The sequence below is a fragment of the Nesoenas mayeri genome, assembly GCF_963082525.1.
Source record: "Nesoenas mayeri genome assembly, chromosome: 4".
In the NCBI taxonomy this organism is placed as follows: Eukaryota; Metazoa; Chordata; class Aves; order Columbiformes; family Columbidae; genus Nesoenas; species Nesoenas mayeri.
In genome coordinates, this window is record NC_137540.1 from 19,597,671 (window position 1) to 19,620,436 (window position 22,766).

General features: G+C 38.3%; 1 protein-coding gene across 4 annotated transcripts in view; it reads left to right on the forward strand.

The window, feature by feature from the left end:
• Positions 1-1,672: 1,672 nt before the first annotated feature.
• Positions 1,673-22,766, forward strand: part of IL15 (interleukin 15) — a 36,970-nt gene continuing 15,876 nt past the window's right edge. For 2 of the 4 annotated variants that reach the window (XM_080343578.1, XM_080343581.1), the window contains exons 1-2: positions 1,673-1,739; positions 9,340-9,469. In XM_080343578.1, coding sequence (XP_080199704.1) covers positions 9,407-9,469 — 63 coding nt within the window. In that variant the 5' untranslated portion in view covers positions 1,673-1,739; positions 9,340-9,406. Of the gene's footprint in view, positions 1,740-4,463; positions 4,477-5,803; positions 5,882-9,339; positions 9,470-22,766 lie in introns of those variants that run through there. The other 2 variants (XM_080343579.1, XM_080343580.1) reach the window with 2 other exon arrangements.

Sequence of the window (22,766 nt, forward strand, 5' to 3'; positions counted from 1 at the left end):
CTAACCAGAGGCAGACTACATGGAATGTGAGCAGCTGCTTTTCTGCAGGCATAGATATGGTGTCATGTGGGAGAGACAATAGTCCCTGGAGAGCATCAAATTGTGAATTCTACTCTCTCATCTCATGTCGAATTGCTGGAAGTTTCTTTGCAGTGGTAGTGACTCCAAACCAGATCGTCTACAGGAGCTAATCCTTGTGGCTGTGTTTCACTTTGGTGCCTTCTCTGGTGAACAGATGCTGGACCTGAGTGTTGGACCACAGGATGAGGTTCACAGGGGTGCTAAGAAATGGCAGCAAGCTGCCTCAGGCAAGGAATTCATCATGCAGCCATCTAGAACTACTCTCTGGAAGCAGTTCCAGTCCTTGTTTCTCTCTCTTGTATGACAGCTGTTCAAGATACAGAAGTCTTATTTAGGGCCTTAAGCAGATTTTTCTGCATCTGGCTGTAACAGAAGATTCCAGCACAGGAAACTAACTGGTATTGTTCACGAGGTTTTATAAATAGTGTTCCTGAAAAAAAATGTTATTTCACCAAGAAACAGGAAGGAAATGCTCAATTCTGGAAACTCATCTCCTCTTCAGTTAGGAGACACAGCATTTTCTAAAACCCTCTCATTTAGCTGCAGAATATTTTTACCACCTTGCAGAATGTCATGTGCACAGAATAATCACCATCACGCATAATAACATAGAAGAGGACAAAAAAGAAAACTTCCCAGACACAAAATACAATTTTGCTGTTCCCTCTGGAGTGCATGACATTTACATAGGTAAGTGATGGTTCCTGGAAACCTGAGAATGCTCCTAGAGAGCTGCTGAGCGTCATCTTCAGGACATTAAAGTTTAGCTCGAGGTAGAAACCTTCTTGATTGTGAGGTGACTAAGAAGAACTTTAGGATTAGAGCCACCATGCCCTGTGATTATCATGGGCACTAACCCCACACTTGTCTTAAAAGCTAAAATTCACAACTTTTTGAGTCCAGTGCAATTCACAGAGTACTTTTTCAGCTCCTTTATGAAGGTTCTCTTCTGGTGCCACCTGGACCTATGACACTTCCTGTTGTCCCACAGCAAGCCAGATGCTGTATCTTTTGGAGAAACTATTTTCTGTCCTGCCAATCCTTTTCTGTGGCTGTGCTCTTCTTTCCTGGTGTTGCCTTGAGAGGCAACTTCTCTTCCCCTCCTGTGGTGGCTGCCCCGGTAAAATACTGTTGAGGTTGTGCAGAAGAGGTGGAGTTAGAGCATAAAGCTACAGTGTTTGCTTCCAAGATATGCAACTCTTCCGAACTCTGGTTTGGAACATACATTACAAAGAGGGGAGGGAGGCACTATGCAGAGCCAAGGGCACAAACTGCATGCCTTTATGGAAGGATAAGAGGCAGCATACTTAAATTTCGCTGCTTGGGACAGCAAACAGCTGCCTTCTGTATTTGTCAGACACTTGCCTGCCTTCTGAATCACAGGCATGTGTCTTTCCCCACGTTGTGGGATTTTCTGTTTTATTTTTTCCCAAGTTTGAAAATTGCTCAGAAATGGCAGTGTGAAATCCCTACTATCTGCTATTTGCGGTGAGAATAATTTACATGCTGTGTTATGTACAAATATAGTCCTACGTTATTACATAACAACTGAAAGTAAAACAAAATGAAGAAGGGGGTGGAGCGTTTGCTGCTGTCACTGGAGCAAACTTCATCCTAACTTCTTCTGTGCAAACTTGTTCACAGCTTCTCCGAGACTTGTGAGTATTTTACATCTTTTAATATACTCTCGCTTTCCTTTCTTTCTTTCTGGTATTAAAAACATGAGGGGACTCATACTACTTAGCTTCCAATTATTTAATGAGTTTGAAAATTGTCTTGTAACTTTGTTATAAATATAAAATGCATAGTTTAAGTATTGTATTTAACCTTGTGCCTGGCTTCTGTGTCTCTGTTTCTGCTGTGTGAGAGACATCAGCTAGTATGGAAAACTGGTGCTAGCTAGTGGAAAATTGTCATTGTTTTCTAAGAAATTCACAAAGCAAAAATTAGGAGAAAACAGATATTCTGCAGTGAGCCTAGTTAACATAACAGTGACAGAGATGAAAAGCTAGAGAAAAAGTTCTTTACCATCTTAGTGTATACACTTGAAAGAGCATTAAACACAAGCAGGGACCTGAAAACCTGCGGTCAAGTGAAATCGTACTGAAAACCGTGATCCAGGGATACTGTAGCTGATAGCAGTATAACAGGAAGGTACTAGCTGGTAGTAAACCCAAGGAAGCAAATAGATTTATGAGTCTGCTGTTAAAAATAGCACTTTCCACCTAATGAAACCAAAAGGCAGGAAGAAAAGTATGCATGGGGCAGAAACTTGTTAAGAAATGTATTGTTAAGACATGCAAAATGACCTCTGTAAAAGTCAGTAATAGGAAATTCTCCTTACTGTGCACAGCCACTACCTTGTGATTCCTTCTGTATGCAGCAGGTATATTTGTGCTGTTTACACTTAAGAGAGTCTAATATCACAGAACAAATTCCTCATTATAATTACCACCATATGTTTTGCTATACTTTCTGAATAGCCAATAGCACAGCACTTCCTTTGCCCATTATGAATGTTTTTATTTCTATTTAGAGTCAGCATTTCATTTGACATGTACTAGATAAAGAAAAAGGTATCACTTAATAATCTTATCCTGGAAGAAGATAATTATAGATCAACTTAGTATAAACAAACTATTTTTATAGATCAACAGGAGTATCAAAGTCATTCTTCAGGAGCCTACTGGGCTGTTCTAAACTCTAAGAGCATGTAGTATGACCTTTATAGCCTGTCACAATGATTTTCACTCTGCAAACTCAAACAAAAGTCAGCTTTGGTAGCTCTTTAGAGTGTAATATTATACCCTACTATCTTTAAGAACGCTTAAATTATTTGGGAAAAAGGATATTACTGTCAAATCCATTCTGAGGCTTTCTCGATCTTCACTGAAAATAGAGAGGGATCATAGGGGACAGAGATACAGGCTGATGCAGAGTAAATGGGTAGTATGGATAACATAATGCTAGATTTTTTCAGAATAGCAAAAAGCCCCTTGTCACTTCACCTTGCAGTATCCTGGCTTTATAAGAACATAAATATCTTCCAGGCTCTGGCCAGTAATACATGTGACACAAACCTTCCAATGTCAGGTGCAGGGTTCCGTCAGCCAAATGTTTCCCTGCTGTGCGCTCAGGGTGTTCAGCTTGCTGCAGCCACCACAGCTGGAAAAAGGCCCATCTGGAGCAGTCCCTCTGTGAGACGCATTGTTCCCCTCTGTGAGATGCATTGTTCTAGCAAAATAACCTGTTTTGCATGAAGTTGATCACGTTCTGCAGGTCAGCACAGGTTATTGCTTGCAAAGATCAGTAAAGCAGAGCAGCCCAACCTCAATTGTTGGAACAAACTTGTTAGTCTGCACAGATATACTTATTTTATTCCTTTTTTTTTTTTTTTTGTTTTCTTTTTACATAACACAGTCTTGTTGATATATACTTTATTTCATTACTGCACCATCAGAAGCCAAAATCTGAGAGGGTGAATACCCTTGCATTCATGTTTTTCACAAGGTCTTTCTGCGCACTTAAAAACTCATAATGGAAGATAGTGACATTAAAGGTCATTTTAACTACATGACTATAAGGCATTGCCAATTCTCATTATTATAATACATTGCCAATTCTCAATGCCAAATTATAGTGTGTTAGGCAAAGCAAGAACATCTGAAACATGTCCATTTCATTTGCTGTGCATGCATGATAAAATATTTCTTGTTTTCAAAAGTATTTCAAAAATAATTGCTCAGAAATGGAGGGGAGAAAGCCCTACTATCAGTTATTTATTAATAGCTGTTGATTACTCAGAGATGTGTATGAAGCAACATTTTTTTTTTTTAATAACTAGTTCCCAAATTTAAAGACATTCTTCTCACTCAGATTTCTGATTCCCATTTTACAGACTTCAATAGGACAGGAGTTCGCTCCACGAATAAATACTGATGTACTTGCAAGCAAGCTGATACATTTGTCTCTGCAAAGAACAACCTCTGGTAGAAAGCGCTATTAATAGGTCCTCATGGGAATATATGCCGAAAACTCCTTTTTGAGGAGACATTCAAAGGGATTGAACCATGATGGAGGTCTCCAGTACCTAGACCACACAGCTTATTCTTCCATAGACATAAGGACTTCCAATTCCCTATCATTAATCGCAGATCAATTTACCTTTGTGTGGCTTCTGTGCCAAACACTGAAAATCATCCACAGGTGCCCACCTCCAAGGTTACTGCATGCTGAAGGCCCTTCTGCTTTTGCTGGGCCAGTGCCACTCCCAAGTCAGGTGCTGTGATCCCATGCTCAGAGGGGACATCAAGGAAGAACTGTAGTAGCAGGACATCATTTCATCCAAGGTGTCTGTACTGTATCACTGTAAGCAGGGATCCCACTTGGCCAGGGGTGAGTGCCACCTTTCAGATAATATTCTGCGTGCCTCTCTGGAGGTCTAGTCTGGGATTTCCTCTGCATTCTTTAGCTGATCTGGGGTCTATTCACCATCCAGCAGGATTCAGGGGAAGCTGGGGCTAGACTTTTATATCATGCTGACAACACAAATAATTAAGGCGCCTCAGCAGCTAATAAAAGCTTTCTGTCTTCCATTCATAAATTAATGTACTAATGTAAAATAAGGAGACTGATTCTTTTTTAGCTAAGAAATCAGCAAAGAACAGCAGAAATATCTGGAAGCCAGCAGGAGATATACTATATAATTAAACTGTTGTCCTTGCCAATAGGTTATTATCAGCAGGTAACAAGATATATGTATTGTTACAAACCATCTTCCAGTATTTCATGCTATAACAGATGAGATATGGCTTTAGTGGCAGCATAGGGTGATCACTCAGTCATTGTTACCATTATAGCTACTGTAAATTACAACTTCACAGTTTAATAGTTTATGAATTAACTCTAGTACTGATGCCTGAAAATTCTTTACCCAAAAATGACTATTTTTTTTTTGCCAGTTGAGGAACTCCTTTTAAAAGCCTGCTTTATAAAAATACCTGTAGACTAGAAAGGTTGACCCTGTGACAGTTGAAAAAATCTTATAGCAAAGTTGCTAAACCAACCCACCCGTGACTAGACTTTACCAAATATTTTAGGGTACCTTTTTGTAAATAAAATTCCAAGTGAAGCACATTTATTGTCTGTAAGGATTTTTTAGTAGATGGATTGTCATATTCTAAACCACTAGCCAAAAATGGCTCACACTGCACCTTCCCCAGCTGCAGTCTCTGCCAGGAGTCGGTGAATGTCAAGTGTTTAGTAATTCTCTTCCCTAGAGTTTAAGCTATAAATAAGGACAGTGTGGAGAAGTTTATTGTCTCTGCTGGAGAAAGGACTTGAGCTCATTGGTGATGTCAGGTCACTGTCTGCTACAGATCCTACATGCACAGATACAAAATATGACCATGCAGTTGTTGAGCTAATGATTTTGTGAACAACTGGTGCAGTAGAAGATACATTTCATGTACAGGAATAACAACACTGGCGAGGTTTCAGTTAATGTAGCTTAAATACTATATTAACTGTTAATATGTTGTTAACTGTTATTAACACAATACCAATTCTGATTCTTTTGATGCTGCACTGGCTAATTAAGGATTATGGCACTTATACCAGTGGTGCCTGCCTCTATCTCTGGCAAGTGACAAAGCATCACTGTCTGTCTTCCGGCAAGGTGAAGCAGGAACCTTACCTGCCCTTCCAGGATTAAGGTATTGCAGGAACATGGAAATCTGTTTTCCTGGCATCTGAAAGCTGCAGCTAGTTACTGTCGTGAACCTGCTTGAAGGGGTAAAAGGTATCAACATAAGCACACTTGTTTAAAAATTACTAATTATATCTGTTTGTATAAGCCATATAGGCTCTCCCCTGAGTCACGTAGCCTCAGCTTGAATGTCATGTCAGGCTGTGCCAAAGTATTTTAAAATACTGAACATCTGCATACCTGTTAAAACTTAGTGCACGCTTTTAAGAACACAGGAATGTGAGTCACAGGAACTTTCCCAGACTAATCTGTTGTAGCCTGCAACAAAAAACCAAAACGTATGGTTTATTTCCCTGCTAGTGTACTTTGGTAATGGCATAGTTGCTAGGTGGAGTTTTTCTTTATGCTGCTTCTTGACAAGGTAAATAGATCAAAGTTTTTCACGTTCCTGAGGCTAGATTAGTTCTGATACTAGTATTAACGTGATTAGTTATACTCAGGGCTACCGCATGCAACATAGATCACTGCCAGGCAGCAGAGGGGATGGGAAGGAGGGAGGCACTGGGAGCCCACCTGGGATTTCACTGGTCTCTGTTCTCAGACTGGGGTTTTCAACTGTCAGTCTGCCCTGTGATGACCAACACCAGATGCTGGTGACAGCAGAAGTCATCAGATCAGGGTTTACATGCTGCATTGCTGGTTACAGCTTTCTCTCACTAATTTTATTTCATTAAAAAAGCCTTAGTTACACTGCATCTTATAGTAGTTAGTTACATGGGCACAAGAAATGTGATTTTCACACTGGCTAGGATATGTGTATATAAAATAAAAATAAAACCCAGATATGCTGTATTTCACATATTCTTCTTTTGTATGGCCCCATGTCTGATTTGCTGCACATTCCTTGCACCGTGTTGTAAATCCAGAAAAGTTTTATCTTTTATTTTGCCCTCCCTTTATGGCACAAAAGTCCAGAGGGTTGGGAATTTTACTATACACATGGAAAAAGACTGGAAGAACCTGATAATTTTGAGTCCAGTGTGTGATACCTGGAGATGGATTTTTAAGATTGTTTAGTATTCCTTAGGACTGTGTATGTTCACATACAGCCCCCAGCGGGTTCTGTTGCAGCTATGAGACCTCAATGCTTTTTTGAACTCACCTTTATAGAAGGCACTTATTTCTCCAAATCACAGCATCTGCACTGGAGAAACCTGTATCTGAGCTAGCTGACTATAACAGTCTGAAATATGTGCTTGGGGAGCAGGAAGCGTCTCATTCTAAGGGCAGATACCCAAAGCAACCTGAAGTCAAGATTTCTTGTGGGAGAGAACTCAGAAAATTATTATTACTTGTGAAAAATCTAGGTTAAGGAACTTGCCCAAATCACAGGGAGATGGTGAGATGAAGGCAGGGACAGGACTTCTTTCCTCAGGGCTGCATTCAGTTGCCTTTGTCATCAAGCCCATGCTTTGCTTTCTGTCATCTTCTGTCTCCTTTTCTACACATCTTCCTCTGTCAAGTAAGGATATTTATACAATTTTTTCATAAGCTTGGTCCATTTGGTTCATAAAACCTGTGAGAGAAAAAGGAAATTGTTGCATCATACTGTGATTAAAGATTTAATACTTTTTAAAAATGATGTATTCATGAGAAGACAGTGGGCATGGGAGAAGAATATGCTTGAGTGCTGATAAATCTCTCACTTCTGCTACACCCAGCCTTTCCTCCTTCCTTTCACCTCCACCCTGTCTTAATTTTTTACTGTGCTGTCCATTCAGTCATGATACTCAAATTCCACTGCTGTGTACCAGCAACATCTGAGATGGAGTATATTCATTGTGAAGAGGCTGCTGGAGACCAGCTACACAGTGTCAACAAATCTCTTCTGCAATTATGTAAACTAAGCCATATAAACTGACCAATTCATGCCTTGCCCAAGTTTGTGCAGATTTTCTAGGCTGCCAAACTTGAACACATAACTAAAAAGCACAGCTTTAATTAAATAGTTATAAACATTTTCTTTACATGAAAGAAACGCATATTTCTGCTAATTTGTTTTTGGAAATAGCTGAACTACTCTTGATGAGACTTAAAATAACTAGCCTAAATAAGTCATTCAGTGCAGGAAATTTCAGCTCTAACAATTTCAGCTTGACCAAACTAAAAGCAACTGAAATGGAGCCTTATTGTTTTAGACCCAGCTGCAGAAGGCCCTAACAAAACTGTGGGCAATAGCTCCTTTACATACATATTAATAGAGATAGGACTATGTTCCCAGCTCATATCTTTGGAATTATTGGTGTTTAATTTAATCTCCTAAGGAAATAACGCTTATGCAATCACACATCTGTGTGCATTTGCATGTTTCTGCCTCCCTCCTCCATCACATTATTTTTTAATTCAAGGCTTAATTTCATGGAATAATTTGCACTGGAAGACAGTGTCTACAGGTCATCTCTTCCAGCCTCCCACCTGAAGCAGGGCTAACTTTAACATTAGAGCAAGTTGCTCCAGTCTTCATTGATTTTTATAATGCCTCTGAGGATGGAGCTTCCACAACTTCTTCTAAGTTGCCTCCTTCACAAACTTATTTTGTTGGGACTACTTTTATAAATAATACTACTATTAATGTCCAAATAAAGTGTTCTGCCACCATGTTTTCATCCTTTTCTGCTGTATCTCTTCAAGGTCTTGCTGTGGATACAAACCCAGTTATTTGAAACAAAATAAAACAAAAAAAAAAGCTGATTTCTCCAACAACCCTGAGACTTGGCACATTTGAAAGTGAATGTAGAAAAAAAAGTTTCTAAAAGAGAAAGGAAACATTCCAATCAGATTTCATTGTGTAATCTTTACAATGGTAATAAAAACAGGAATGAGCTGGTTAGACAGCTGCTGTGATTCTTATGATGAACACACTGCTTAAATGGAAGTGGTATAGTGGATTGCTGCCGACCTGACCTTGGTTCCAGGTGGTTTTCCTCACTTGTTGTTTTCTAATTGATTTTGTACAATGAGGGGAGAACAAAAGTAAAATTGCATATCTGGACAGTACTGTGTCTATGTAAAAGGCAGCTCTTAAAAACAATAGTCATATCATGCTGTAGGAATTAGGGGAACTCTTCCAGCCCTAGAATCAGACTGATTTTAATGACTTCATTACTAGCTAATCTGGCTACAACCTCTCCTCTGAGTGCCATCACAAGTCAGAAAAAATTATCCTTTGATGACCATATAAATTTTCCTGGGGGAACCCTCCTTATACTGCAGCATTCAAATATGACAGTGTAAGAGGGGTCTCTACTATCTAGATAAAAATAACCCTTTTTAAAAGTATGTGTCTCGTGTTTTCCATTAATTCAGAAGATTGAAAGGGGACTTACAGATGTTACTTGCCAAATTTCAGCAACATCCTGCTTTGAATGTTCTTAACAGATGTGCTGAGAGCTACTCAGAACTCTGTTGTAACATTTTATATAGATAGATAGATAGATATATATATATATATATATATATACACACACACACTCTTATTTCTCCACTTCTAGGTCCCACATTGTACCTTCCTGATCCAGATCCTGTGCATCTGTTCTGAGTAATGTTCCAGCAGGCAGGATGCTGGGGACTGCGTGGCCAACCCAAAATTCTGCTGAAGCATTGAGCAGGCTGGAGAGTCAGGTAGGTGTAATTTAAACATGACGTCTTAGGAAATTTCAGCAAAGCTTTAAATGCCATTTTTACAGTAATAAAACCAGGTAATACAGCAAACTTAGTGTTTGGAAACATTTCCAGTATTTTAGATGAGATCACTAGCACCCTGTTCTTTTCTGCTTTGTTTTTTCCACTCGTCGTTGTTCACTTGTACCAGAATTACATAGTAATCAGGCCTGGATTTTTTCACATTTGTGTTTTTCACAGTGGCACAGCAAGTTCTAGCAGACTTTCCCTCTTGCTTGGACTTAATGCCCATGTCTATGTTGGTCTCTTCTCCCAAGTAGCAAGTGATAGGACAAGAGGAAATGGCCTCAAGTTGCACCAGGGGATGTTTAGATTGGATATTAGGAAATAATTCTTCCTGGAAAGGATTGTTGGGCATTGGAACAGGGAAGCGATGGAGTCACCATCCCTGGAGGGGTTTAAAAGGTGTTTAGATGAGGTTCTTAGGGACATGGTTTAGTGCTAGATTTTGGTTATGGTTGGACTCGATGATCCTGAGGGTCTCTTCCAGCCAAACCGACTCTATGATTCTAGCTGAACTTTCACAACATGCAAGGCTATAACCTCTGACCCTCCAGGGTATTTAATACAGGAGGAAAATCCTTGCAAATGCCTGGGCAACAAGAGAAGTTGAAAAGAGTTAATCATGGTAGAATAGTCTAATATGAAGAAAAAGCTGAGTGGATTCCATCCACTGAGAGTATATTATTGTGCACTCTATAATAGTTTTGTAAAGATTATTTTTGCTTTAAATAGTTAGTGATCAATAAAAATATGAACTGGATGTTACTTTTGTAGTTGAGCTATCTTCTCACTTATTTTGAACTGAGATTATTTATATAAAATAAAAACTGCACAAGAGCTAACTAAGAGTATTCCAATAATGTTAGAAGTTTCAGAACAGTTTCCAGAGATCAGCTCAGAGAGGCATCACTCACTGCAGAACAAACAGGTAGTTAAAACATTACCAGGTATTTAGCAACCAAGGTTCTGAGCTTGTTTTCCAGAAATCAGACTATCCTTCCATTACCAACATGACACTGTGTAACTGAATCTCTGTCTGTTGGCCATTCTGCTATGAGTTATCTCCACATGCTAGAAGATGCCATAAACAAAAAGTTAGAATGGAGCAGCTGGCCCTTGGGAACTTGACAGGGAAGCAATGAAAGAAGGTATTAATCACAGGCTCACAAATAATTACTTATCCTTAGTGTACACAAGGGTCCTTCTGCATGCACTGAACTAGCTCCTATCCAGTTGCTAGCCTGTGGGCTGTGTGATGCTCTTAAGCGATGTTGAAGAAGGTCATTGTTAAGGAGATTTCTGAATAAGAGTTTATTCCTCATATTAACCTTCAATATAAACAGTTACACTAACATAAAAATGGGAACAACCTAAATAAAAGGGGGAGATGTACGTGTCACCCAGTGTCTTGCTCCACTGATTCTAACAGCTCCCAGTGCACGCAGAATTTTTTGTTCTCTTAAAAGTTTCTACAATAGTTTACCATATGATTTGAAACTAAAAGTTGAAATTAAATTACAGACTAGCTGATTCATTATTCTTAGTGCAAGGTTGTCTATCTGAATTTGAAAGTTCAAAATTTACTTCTAAAAAGATCACTGATATGCCACCAGTACCTGTAATTCATTCATGAAAATGAAATAAATCAGCCCTGACCTTGGTTGTTAATTTATTTTCTTTTCTCTGAAATGCCTGTTCCTTATTCAGTTGAGTCAATGAAAATGTCCCCGTTTAAAGCAAGTGTTAGGCCTATTTATCTGTTGAAGAAATAAAACTCACCGCACACAACCTTTGACTTCTGTTGTTCAGCAGATGCACATCTGTAGAAGGACGACACAATGCCACTGAGAGTGCAGCCTTTTAGGTTTTCACTATTCTGTCCTGTCTCCTTTTTCGTCATCGTCGCATTAGGCACTTTTTTTTTTAAACACAATCAACTTTAGATCTGTAACCAGAACACAATTTCAGTGCTTTTATTATCTAATTCATGCTCATATTTGAACGTAGTTTCATATGCAGTATTTTTTTTTACATCTTTATAATTATCTAGACAGTTGTAAACCAGATTTATTCTGTTACACTGTGAACCTACTGAGGTTGCTGGACAAATAGAAGCCTCAAAAATAGCTCCAGACATATTCACTAGCCTTACTACTCCTCAAAGGTATTTTTTATACAAACACCAACCATAAAATTCTTCAGTGTCAGAGTCAAAATTCATCAAAGTCATAAAAAGAAAGAAACTAGAGGTGAGTGTGACAATTAGTGTGCAACTTAATAGGCATTTCTGTGAATGACTTAGTAACAAGTTTTTTATTATATCATCTTGGGAAGTGAGATAGGCTGTAACAGGGTAGACATGCTCACTATGTGAGAAACTCCCAAGAAAAGCGAAAGCAATCCAGGCAGTGTTGCTCTATTTCTTTTCTGAACAAACTGCCTGTTGGAGATACACCTCTAACACCTCTAAGTTAAGCTTTGCTTCAGTATTACAGTAGGCTGCAGACTTGCCTTGTTCTGCCCTTATCCAGCATCTCCAGTCCTCCAGTCAATGAAACAGCCTAAGCCTGAATCAGGCCTCTTTTGCAAAGCTGAATGAAGATACTTTCTCTCCACAAGCTTTCCAGATGGTGGCAGGAAGCAAGGGAAAAACCATGGAACAGTCATTCCAAACCTGATGAAAAATACAACTTTCATTATTGCTGCCAAGGAGAAATGCATGCAATAATAATATTTTCTGTTCCCTAATTCCAGAGTGAGAATAATAAACAAACTCTCTTCCATTGAGAAGACCATTTTCTATTTCAGAAAAAACAAATCTTTATATGAAGATTAATATTCCTTTTCTTACCTACTCAGCTCACCATCCATGTGTTTAGTGTAAGATTAATTCAGTTACCATATCCTGAAGAGGGATCAGACAATAGAAAGGAGAAGCCTCTATTTAAAAAAAGGGAGTAGCATAGAAAATTGTCAGAAGTCAGTACTGAGAAACGCAGCAACAAGCAGAAACAGCTGCTGGAGTAACTGCAGAAAAGGTTGGTCCTGCAGGAGAATATTCCAATTAAAACACCAGTTCAGAAAAGCTCTTCAGCCTAAAATTAGTGATATGCTGAGAACAACTGTGCACTTCTCCCTCACTCAGGCTGCAAGATGATGAGTCACTGGCAACCTCACTTTTTTTTTTCTGCTATTTGCCTTCTTGTGCATGTGTCAAGGACAGCAGGCAGAAATACTATGTTAGCGGTAGCATAGACTAAGTCAAACCTGCAGCCTTAGTACTTGCAGGCATGCTTACTACATCTGCACTGGTACTTTCAATGAAGTTTGAAATATTTATTCTTACAGGCTGAACATCCTGGTGCAAGGTTTGTGGGTTTGTTTGTTTGGTGGGGTTTTTTTTGTTTGGTTGGTTTTTTGTTGTGGTTTGTTTTTTTGTTTTGGTTGTTGTTGTTGTTTTGTTTGGGGTTTTTTTTTTGTTTGTTTGTTTGTTTGTTTTCCCTAGGAAAAAACCTTTATATTTGACAAAGTCTTGATGCAACAACCATAAGGTGTGTGCAGCACACACAAGAAAGTTGTTTAAAGGAACAGCTGCATGGAAGCCTTCAACTTGTAGCTTCCTTGCTGACAACCTTGGTGCTGTACTCAGCTGGCAGGAGGGATTAAATTGCATGAACAATAGTCTTAGCAGTTTTGCTTCTCAGCCCCTGTGTAATTCCCCTGCCTTGTTTTTGCCAGTATTTTTTGTGTCAAATAAAGGAAGTTTTTCATGCACCTGAGTCAGGCACCATCTAAATGTTGTTATTTAGCCTCAGCAGTAGCCATTGTGAACTCCTTTTCTATGTCCCCGCAGAAAAGATTTTGGTAATTCCACAACTTCTTAACATCCTCCCTTCTATCCTGTTTGTCTGGTGACTGGATCAGGGGCAGGGTAGTGGAGTGTAGTAAAGGCTTGAGCCTTGGAATATTGTGCAAACAGTCTGCAATGCCTGAAGGGCCATGCAGACGAGTCCTAATGTTCCTCGTGTAGCTTGGCAATCCAAACTGTGCAAATCCATCTGTCATCCATGCACTGCAAAATTTTGTAAGCTGAGATCTCAGCATCCACTTAACTGATGTAATCTGCTCATCTACAGCCTTGGTGTTTGACCTGACCACAGCAAACTGGTGAGCTAGGGATTAGTAGTAAACTATGCCCTGAGGTGGAACTATCTCTTTGGTACTCTGTCTTAACCTCTAGATTGTCTCTGAGCAGATTTTTATGATAATGACCTTTCCATGCCACTTAGTCATTTTGCTTTCATATCACTATGCCTTGTTGTGAGTCACCGTTCTTTCCCAACATTCACTAGTAGTTTACTGTGCCAAGAAATAATGGTCTCCTGAATGAAGTTGCTCCAGGAAAAGTTTATTCACAGCTTTTTAGCTGGAGGAAAGGGAGGAAAATGTCAGCATCACAACTTACTTGCAGCTTCAAGTGAAAGTGTATTAGCACTTCTTTTTTAGAAGAAAACAAACTCCCTCCCCAAATGCAATCTGGAAGTTCCACTTCAGTCAAGACAGGTGATTAATGAAGTCCTTTTGGAGCAAACATGGGATTTTGTTGCATTGACTTAAATCACAAAATCTAATAGATATCCTGCAGTGGAGGCAGGGAAGGAGGAATGAAAGACCTTTCAGTGCCATTTGTATGTACTGATTTAAAGAAAAACAGCTATGGAAATACAGTTATTTATTTGAAATTAATTCTGTTATTTATAAAAAAACCTAAACATATATATAAATATATATATAAATATAAATATATATATATATATATATATATATAAAAATAAAAAAGACATTCTCCCTGCAGGTATTAACAGTAAGTTCTTGTCTATGCTATCAGACAGTTTCCAGCTAAACTCATAAAGCACAGGCTCCTATGAAAGTAGTTGTTTCTACTGCAATATAACACAAAGTACCAGACTGTTTATGTCTCACAGTACCCTTTGCAGAAGAAGAATTGGTTGCCTTTATGTCTTGGCTAAATTCTTATGTGGATAAGAACTTTTCCTCTCTCTTGAGTCCCAAGTATGTGTTTCTTCATGTCTCCTTGCTGCACCTTCAAGCAAACTTTTCATCGGAAAACCTTGATTTGTATGCTTTGTACATATCTAAAAATAATGAGATGAATCCTCTGACTTCCAATTTTCTCCAGAAGCCCTGTGGATATCTACATGATTTTATTTAAAAACAAACAACAAATGTGCAGACAAACACAATATTATTTAATGGACTATAACTTTGAGCTTGCAGTTATGCTATTTTTGTTACAAAGGCATTTATCACCTCACTATCCTGTTCCACATAGCCAGAGAATCGCTCCATTGTCCTGCTCGCTTGCTTCTATTCAGAATTCAGAGTGCTAAAGGGTTGTGCCATAATTTGGCTGATCTTAGACTTTCCCAGCATATTTTGGTCAGTTTATTCTTTCCAAGATACACCTCTCTGTGCTACTAAAGAGGTCTGATTTAAAAAATCTCTAGTCAATAACATGAATTTCATTTTGCATCAAGATATTAATTCAGAGAGAAGACTAAATAATATGTCAAAATTGAGATCCTGAATTATATTAATCATTCACAACACTTCTCTAATTTGCTGTTGATTTGTAGATAAATTTGTCAACATAATTTGAGAGGTATGTTATGGCATTTTGGACTTAAGTTATTTCTACCTGTGCAGAAGCAGTCTTTATTTGCCTTATAGCAGAATGTGCCTTTCACTTAATATAATTACTCAGTTAATTAGAAATAATTCGTGCTTCCCCCTCCCAGTTACCATTTTTCTTTCAAACATAAATATCTGGGATGTGAGGTTTTTTCCATTATAGACATCCCATGACTCTCTTTCTCACCTGTCAATACTATGTCGCCTCCTTAGATTAGTCAACAGAAGATCCTACCACACAGGATAGTCTGTCGGCCTCAAATCCTATATTCCATATCAGCAAATAGTACATTGCCTGCCACATATTTTTGTCAGTGTCAACAGATGTTTTTTCCTCTGCCCTGCTCCTCAAATCCCACTCATGTCAGGTGTAATCAAAATTCAGTAGTATCTTCTACTTACCCATTCTGCCCAGCAGCTCCCCTTTCAGATATTCCTATGAATATGCTGGCAACAGGCAATGGTTACACGCCCTTAAAAGTTTATCTTATTTTTCATATCCTTTTCCATTTTACAAAGTGACAGTCCCCATGCTGTTACTAAAAGAGATTAAGCCGTGGTGTTTAAAAGGCCTTTAGATGAGGTTCTTAGGGACATGGTTTAGTGCTAGAGTTAGGTTACATTATGGTTGGACTCTAGGAAAGAGATCCTGGGGGTCTCTTTCAATTGAAATGATTCTGTGATTCTACGATATGCAGTTGTTGAAGAATCTTCTGTAGAAATGTCAGGTAGTAGGTAAAGATCTTTAAAAAAATAAATTTAAATAAAATCAATATTTGGTTCTGTTTTGAAACTAGGAGCCTCTTCTAGTCTGTGACATTAGTACCATGACACTGGATAATAAACCGATGCAGTGTCTAGAGACCATTGAAAACTGGCCTAGGTGTCACTGAGATTTTAACTGCAAAGTGGTTTAGTAGCCAGTCTCTCAAGAATGGTCCCACCATGTAAGCCCTGAGGAGAAACTAACATAATTTCCAAGGAGCAGGATGCTTGTTCACCTTACAATCCACACTGGCATTCAGGAGAATTCAGTTCACTTTCTGAAATCTCCACAAATTCTATGCATGACCAGGGCCAGTAAAACAATATTACTGTGTCTCAGCTCCCCAGCAGTAACAATGATGTAACAACTCCTTCCTTTTTGTATTTTGTCTGAATGGCTGAGGTGTTTCGTAAATGGAAAACATTAGCCTTAATTACAGATTTACATAGGTTTAGGGTATAGTACACTAGTTTACATCTTAAGGGACGTTTTCAGTTGCTACCATTAGACAAAAAGTTGTATAACATTAACATAAAGTACAGCTTCCCAAAAAAATGTCAGCCTTTCAAAAATGCAGGCGATGATCTCAATGTTTTTCTCGAAAAATGAGTTCACACAGAAGCAAATAGAATCAGTTTGTTTCAGCCAAGCTATTATCTTTTTTTTCTGATAGCAATCATGCTGACATTCATGTAACTAAATAACATATACAATTATTGAAATTAATTACTATTATTCACTCTACTTTAAAAAAAGACAGAAGTCAGATACACCGAGTTGGCTGCATGTGAGTGAAACTACAATTTGGAAATGACTCAATAAGTATTCTTTAACTGGGCTCATCCTCTAACTGAATGTTAATCAGTATCCTCTGCAACTGTAAAACAAGATGATTATGAATATGCTGTGACTTGAGAAAGTCACACCATTAAGAGATCATTACAAGTAAAGTAAATAACACAGCTTCAGGAAAACTGCTGAAGCTTCCTGGTATTTTTTTCCATTTATTTTGATCTCCTGTGCTTGGCTTTGCTCACTTCTTCCCAGCCTCTCCAGACCCATGTAGGACAATTAAAAACAGGTAGAAAATTTAGAAAAATTTGCATCTACCACATCACATCACAGAAAAGAGGAATGGGCCAATTATTTTTTGCCAAAAATCTTCAAAAACATTTATGTACTGATTCTGACATACAATATGCTGCTATCGGGTCCGAATATGACTGTTGAAGAAAAATTATACCAGACCCAAAACATTGCTGGAAAAGATCTAAACAGATATCATAGCTCTATAAAAAACTGTAAGGCTTGTAAAAGGGATACATTAAACTATTATACTTTGATCAGTGCATGAATCGAAGTGCTTGGTTCTGTTTCTGCAAAATTACATAATTAAAATGTTGTTTTGTGCTACATTCACCCTTTCTAAAAATAGAATTTGAATATACTGGAGTTAATATCATATGGAAAGACTCCATTTCAGAGAAAGAGATACGTACCTTTGTGCAGATTGTAGATTGACTTTGAGATTAAAAATTACTTTACTGATTCACTCCAGCATTCATTTCCTGTTAAAGTTGAAACAAAAGCTTATCATAGAATACGTCCTTATTAAATATTTATGGTAAAACTTGAATAAAATACAAAGAAGATATTAAATTTGTCCTGACTTTGGGAAACATTTTCATTGACACCTTCATCTCAGGAATACCCTGTCTTCTCATAAAGGCTGGAACTCTTCAGTGTAACATTTTTCTAGATTTGATGAAGCATTTGGGTTCTAATATTCCTGAATGATGAGAGAAACATGACAAGTCTCTGCCCTCACAATCCTGATTTATGAGGTAGATTGGCTTATTCCTCCAGCCAGAAACATAGTATGCATATATATGGGAGGAAGAGTGATATGCAAGCTGGAGCTTGCAAAGACAGCAGAGAGAAAGAGAAGAATTCAGGACTGTTCTCAATAATCAGCTCTGCACAAGAAGATGCCTCAGAGCTCAGTTGTGGGACAAGACACTTTGGATCAGGAGAGGAGTTTGTTATTTTTTAAGTAAAACATATGTCAAGTTGTTATATTTAAATGATTTTCCTCTCAGTTTCAAGTGGAAGACTCTCACAACATCTGTGTTGTCTCTAGAAGTTATTGCACAGTAATTCAGTATAGAATACTTCTGATTACTAGCTTGAAGATGAAGGAGACCTTCTAGAGGTTTTATTTAGCACCATGACTTTGGTGGTGCTGGGGAAAGTGAAAGTAGCACCAAGAGCTAGAAGGTAAGCTTCATAGGCTGAACTTACCCCTTGTTCTGGTGTGAATGTGATTTTTACCACATCTGTTCTGTAACTGAACAGACACCTACACTGATAAATTAAAAATTTTTTGGGAATATGAAATAGTCAGACCACCACTATAGGCATTGATTTCACACATATCTCTGAGTTTATGCGATCATTTCTCCCTGTAGGAGCCCTTAGCTTAAAATCAATGCATTTGCTTTCATTTCCTTACCAGGCAAAAGAAGGAACTGTGATCTAGAGAGGATCTAGGGAAAACCTAGTGAAGAGCTATGATGCACTGGCTTTGAATTCCCCACAGGGATGAATAAACCCCATTGAAAATTCTGTTACGAGTACCTGGTTCAACCATTTGCATTGCCTGCAGCTGATCAGAACACAAAGTGTACCTCTCTTTTCTAGTATTCAAATTTATCTTGAGCTTTGAGAAAACAGTCTTCAGTAGTTGGATATCCTGAGGATATATATGATCCAGGCAGCTTTACTGACTTTCCTGCTCTCTCTCTTCTATTATCCCATGCTCAGAACCACTTGACTTGTGCATTGTACTCAAAAATCCTTATGCTACTAACATTTGTTATCTCAGTTGGGGGTTATCTAACAGTACCTGAACATATTATAAACGTATGGTGATACAAAAGAAATGTCTGGAGCATATATGTTACTGATACTTTCACTCTTGAAGTATCTATGAGACTTTCGTGAAACTTTTCTCATGTTTTGCTTTTTCCTGCCTTTTTTCTTTTTTTTTTAAGGACAAAACCCTCACTCTTCCCTCTTCCTTTTTTCTTTTTTTTTTTTTGAAGGACAAACCCCCTCTCATCTCCTGCCCTCATATAATGAAAATATCTATTGGATTCATAAGATTTTTATAGATGCCTGTAGATTAGTTTGCATAATTTAAATGACATGAATATTCAGGTGTCATTTTAAACTGGATGCAATTTCAAGACACATGGGTGATAGCGAGGACAAGGTAGTTTTCTAGTAGTCTTCATTCAGCTAAAGATTAATGACTTGACAATAATGCAAATGTATGTGCTGTGCATATTTGACAATTTTTAACAAGAAATGAATAGATAATTTAAATACCGATCTAGGTAAGATACAGCATTGAAAGTGAACTGATATATAAATGTCAGGAAGGATAACTCAAGCTCTGTGTTACATTTACTAAAAGGGACTTTTCAACAATAAGGTGATCCAACAAGATAGACGGCTAATAGCGATCCTCTGTGATTTCTGAGATCTGAAGGTTTTTGCCAGTATCTTTCCTAACAGCTCAGTGCTCATACCACATCTAAATGATGGTGGCCTCCAAGGAGTGGGACAGACTGATTTATCTCAGAGTGATTTAGGACACCTGTTTTGTACTGACTTAAATATTAACAAGCAAAAAAACCCTTCAATTAAATAATGGATCTTAATTTTGATTTATGTTTATACTTCAATTATTTTCTAAATAAAAGGTCCTTTTATCTAGTTTGCATAACCACTAAAAACTTTTTGCAAATGAAATAAACCTTTACTTTAAACTTACTACTTCATATTTCTAAGCAGAAAAAACCAATTTTTTAAGTTATACACTCAGATTCTTTACTGTTAATGTATTTTGATCTAATAAGATGGTGTATTATGCCTTTTTTACTTTCCAGTTTGATTTATATTTTGCTTACAACTTTTATTAGTCTCCATTCCAAAGAAACGGGAGTGAAAGTAACACACTTAAAGAATATTTGAATCTTGCCTTGTATGACTTATAGGTTGGGAAATTACATATTAGAGGGCAGTGTAGGGGAAAGGGACCTGGGGGTCCTAGTGGACAACAGGATGACCATGAGCCAGCACTGTGCCCTTGTGGCCAGGAAGGCCAATGGCATCCTGGGGTGTATTAGAAGGGGGGTGGTTAGTAGATCGAGAGAGGTTCTCCTTCCCCTCTACTCTGCCCTGGTGAGACCACATCTGGAATATTGTGTCCAGTTCTGGGCCCCTCAGTTCAAGAAGGACAGGGAACTGCTGGAGAGGGTCCAGCATAGGGCAACAAAGATGATTAAGGGAGTGGAGCACCTCCCTTATGAGGAAAGGCTGAGAGAGCTGTGTCTCTTTAGTTTGGAGAAGAGGAGACTGAGGGGTGACCTTATTAATGTTTATAAATATATAAAGGGTGAGTGCCACGAGGATGGAGCCAGGCTCTTCTCGGTGGCAAACAATGATAGGACAAGGGGTAATTGGATCAAGCTGGAACACAAGAGGTTCCACTTAAATTTGAGAAAAAACTTCTTCTCAGTAAGGGTGACAGAGCACTGGAACAGGCTGCCCAGGGAGGTTGTGGAGTCTCCTTCTCTGGAGACATTCAAAACCCGCCTGGACATGTTCCTGTGCGACCTCACCTAGGCGTTCCTGCTCCAGCAGGGGGATTGGACTAGATGATCTTTTGAGGTCCCTTCCAGTCCCAAACATACTGTGATACTGTGAAATGTGAGTAGCTAAATGATTTCTGATAAAGAAGAAAAAAAAGAAGCATTCTCAAATGGGTTATTCTTTTTGCTCAGTATCCCTCAGATTTTCTGAAGGACTTGGAAGCACCTTTGGAAAAAATATGCTAGGCATTTGAGTAGCATGAATATCTCACTTACTGAAACTGCTAGGCTTCGAAAGCAAAAGGTAGAAAAGCCACTGCGAGGGGACAAAAAAGAGAGACAGCAACTTGCAACCTCGATATCCAAGTGTAAAACGAATAATAGTATTGAATCTGGATTAACCAATTTTCAATAAAGTCTTTGAGGTGGCAGGGATACTGTAGAGTGCAGGAATTGATAGTTCACTTTGGAAAAATCAAACAAATGTAATATTTAAAAAAAAATAAGAAGTAAGTTTTATTTTCTGGGATTGAAATGGTACTGGACCTGTTCTCGCAGAGGTATTGAAACCCTCTAGGCGTATGATTTCAGGAGAAGGAGTCTAGTTCAGTAGCTCAAGTTTTGGAGAAGAGAGCTGGGGCAAAAATCAGTGAGCTCAGTTAGAAATGTAGAAGTTCCTCAATTTAGGGAAGGAAAATGTAAAATTCTTCAGTTACACATTTCAGCCATTCTCTCTGCTATGCTGATTACCCAGTTTGCATGTTTTATGGAAAAAGCACTAGGAACACTAGTAAAAGAGCCTTGATTCTTAGAAAATAAAGTGTTCACATTGATGACAATTCTGGTTTTGGTTTGGGAGTTGCTGTAATCTTTAAATGAGGAAGAGTGTGCAGGTACATTCATTCTGACCTGAGACAGGTGTAACACAACTTCGCTTTCTTCCCATATTATTCCCATGTGGAAATAGGCACTCAGTGCTATCAGTTAAGTTTAAAAACAAAACAAAACAAACAGGAATGCTTATGTCAGCTGGATCCTTGTCTTCTTGAGATCCCACACTGAAATACCCAGAGATTTGTTACTGACAGTAACACATAATTACTGATACTATTTGTTACTATAATTAGTTACGATTATTAGTTACTATTTGTTACTGATAGTAAGTGAGTCATACAAAATGCAATCACAAGACTTCAGTGTGGAGCTAAGTCTTAAGGTCTTAAAACACTTAGTCAGGGAAGCTTCAGAAGCCAGGTGGCAGCTTGGGACTTGTCTATGAGAATTCACGTGAATTTTCCTTACTGCTTTCACTTCAGTTGCATTCTGCCACGTGTCTTCATGTGCAGTGTGCATGATGCCTATTTTGGCTTTGAGATGTGAAGATGCTAGGCTGTATGTGAATGGCCATATTTTTACTTTGTTAGCTGGTCTTACAAAGAAAAGGAAGTAAATTAGCTTCCAGTATAGCACTTCCATTCAGGAGAAACAGATACCTTCCTTTGATGGTAGGCAAGTAGTAAGCAGTCCTAGTGGGAGAGCAAAGAAAAGCCTATGTAAACCAGCAGGGCATATTGCCTTAGGCAAACCCTGTATTGTTCAGGCAAATGGTATGGAACACAGTTATTAATTTCTTTGTGGTTTTGCTGGTTTGGTTTCAGTGTGTGTGGGTTTTTTGTTGTGGTCTTTTGTTGTTGGTATTTTTTCAAATGAGAAAGAGAAGCTATGATTCTGAGGTAGATCAAACACTATATCAGCCTTTGCTTAGAATGACACAGAACTAATTTATTGCTTTACCATTCAAAAGTGAGGAAAAAAACTTGCTTGAAAAAAGACTGTATTATCTTTAGGTTATCTTCCTCTTACGCCTTCCTGCAAGGTGGATGTGGCATATTTACTAGACTAGTTACCTTCAGCTCAATTAGGCATTTATTTCAGTGGGAGCTGCTGAAAGCAGTCAATTTTGAAAATGAGACTAATTTTGTTTTTCATTGATTGTTGTTCATCTGAAGATGTGTACGTTTCATTTGTAGGAAGTATTGATTTTTCTGTCAGATTGCATTAGCTCCCTAAATGTTTCTTTTACTTAGCAAGAGTGATC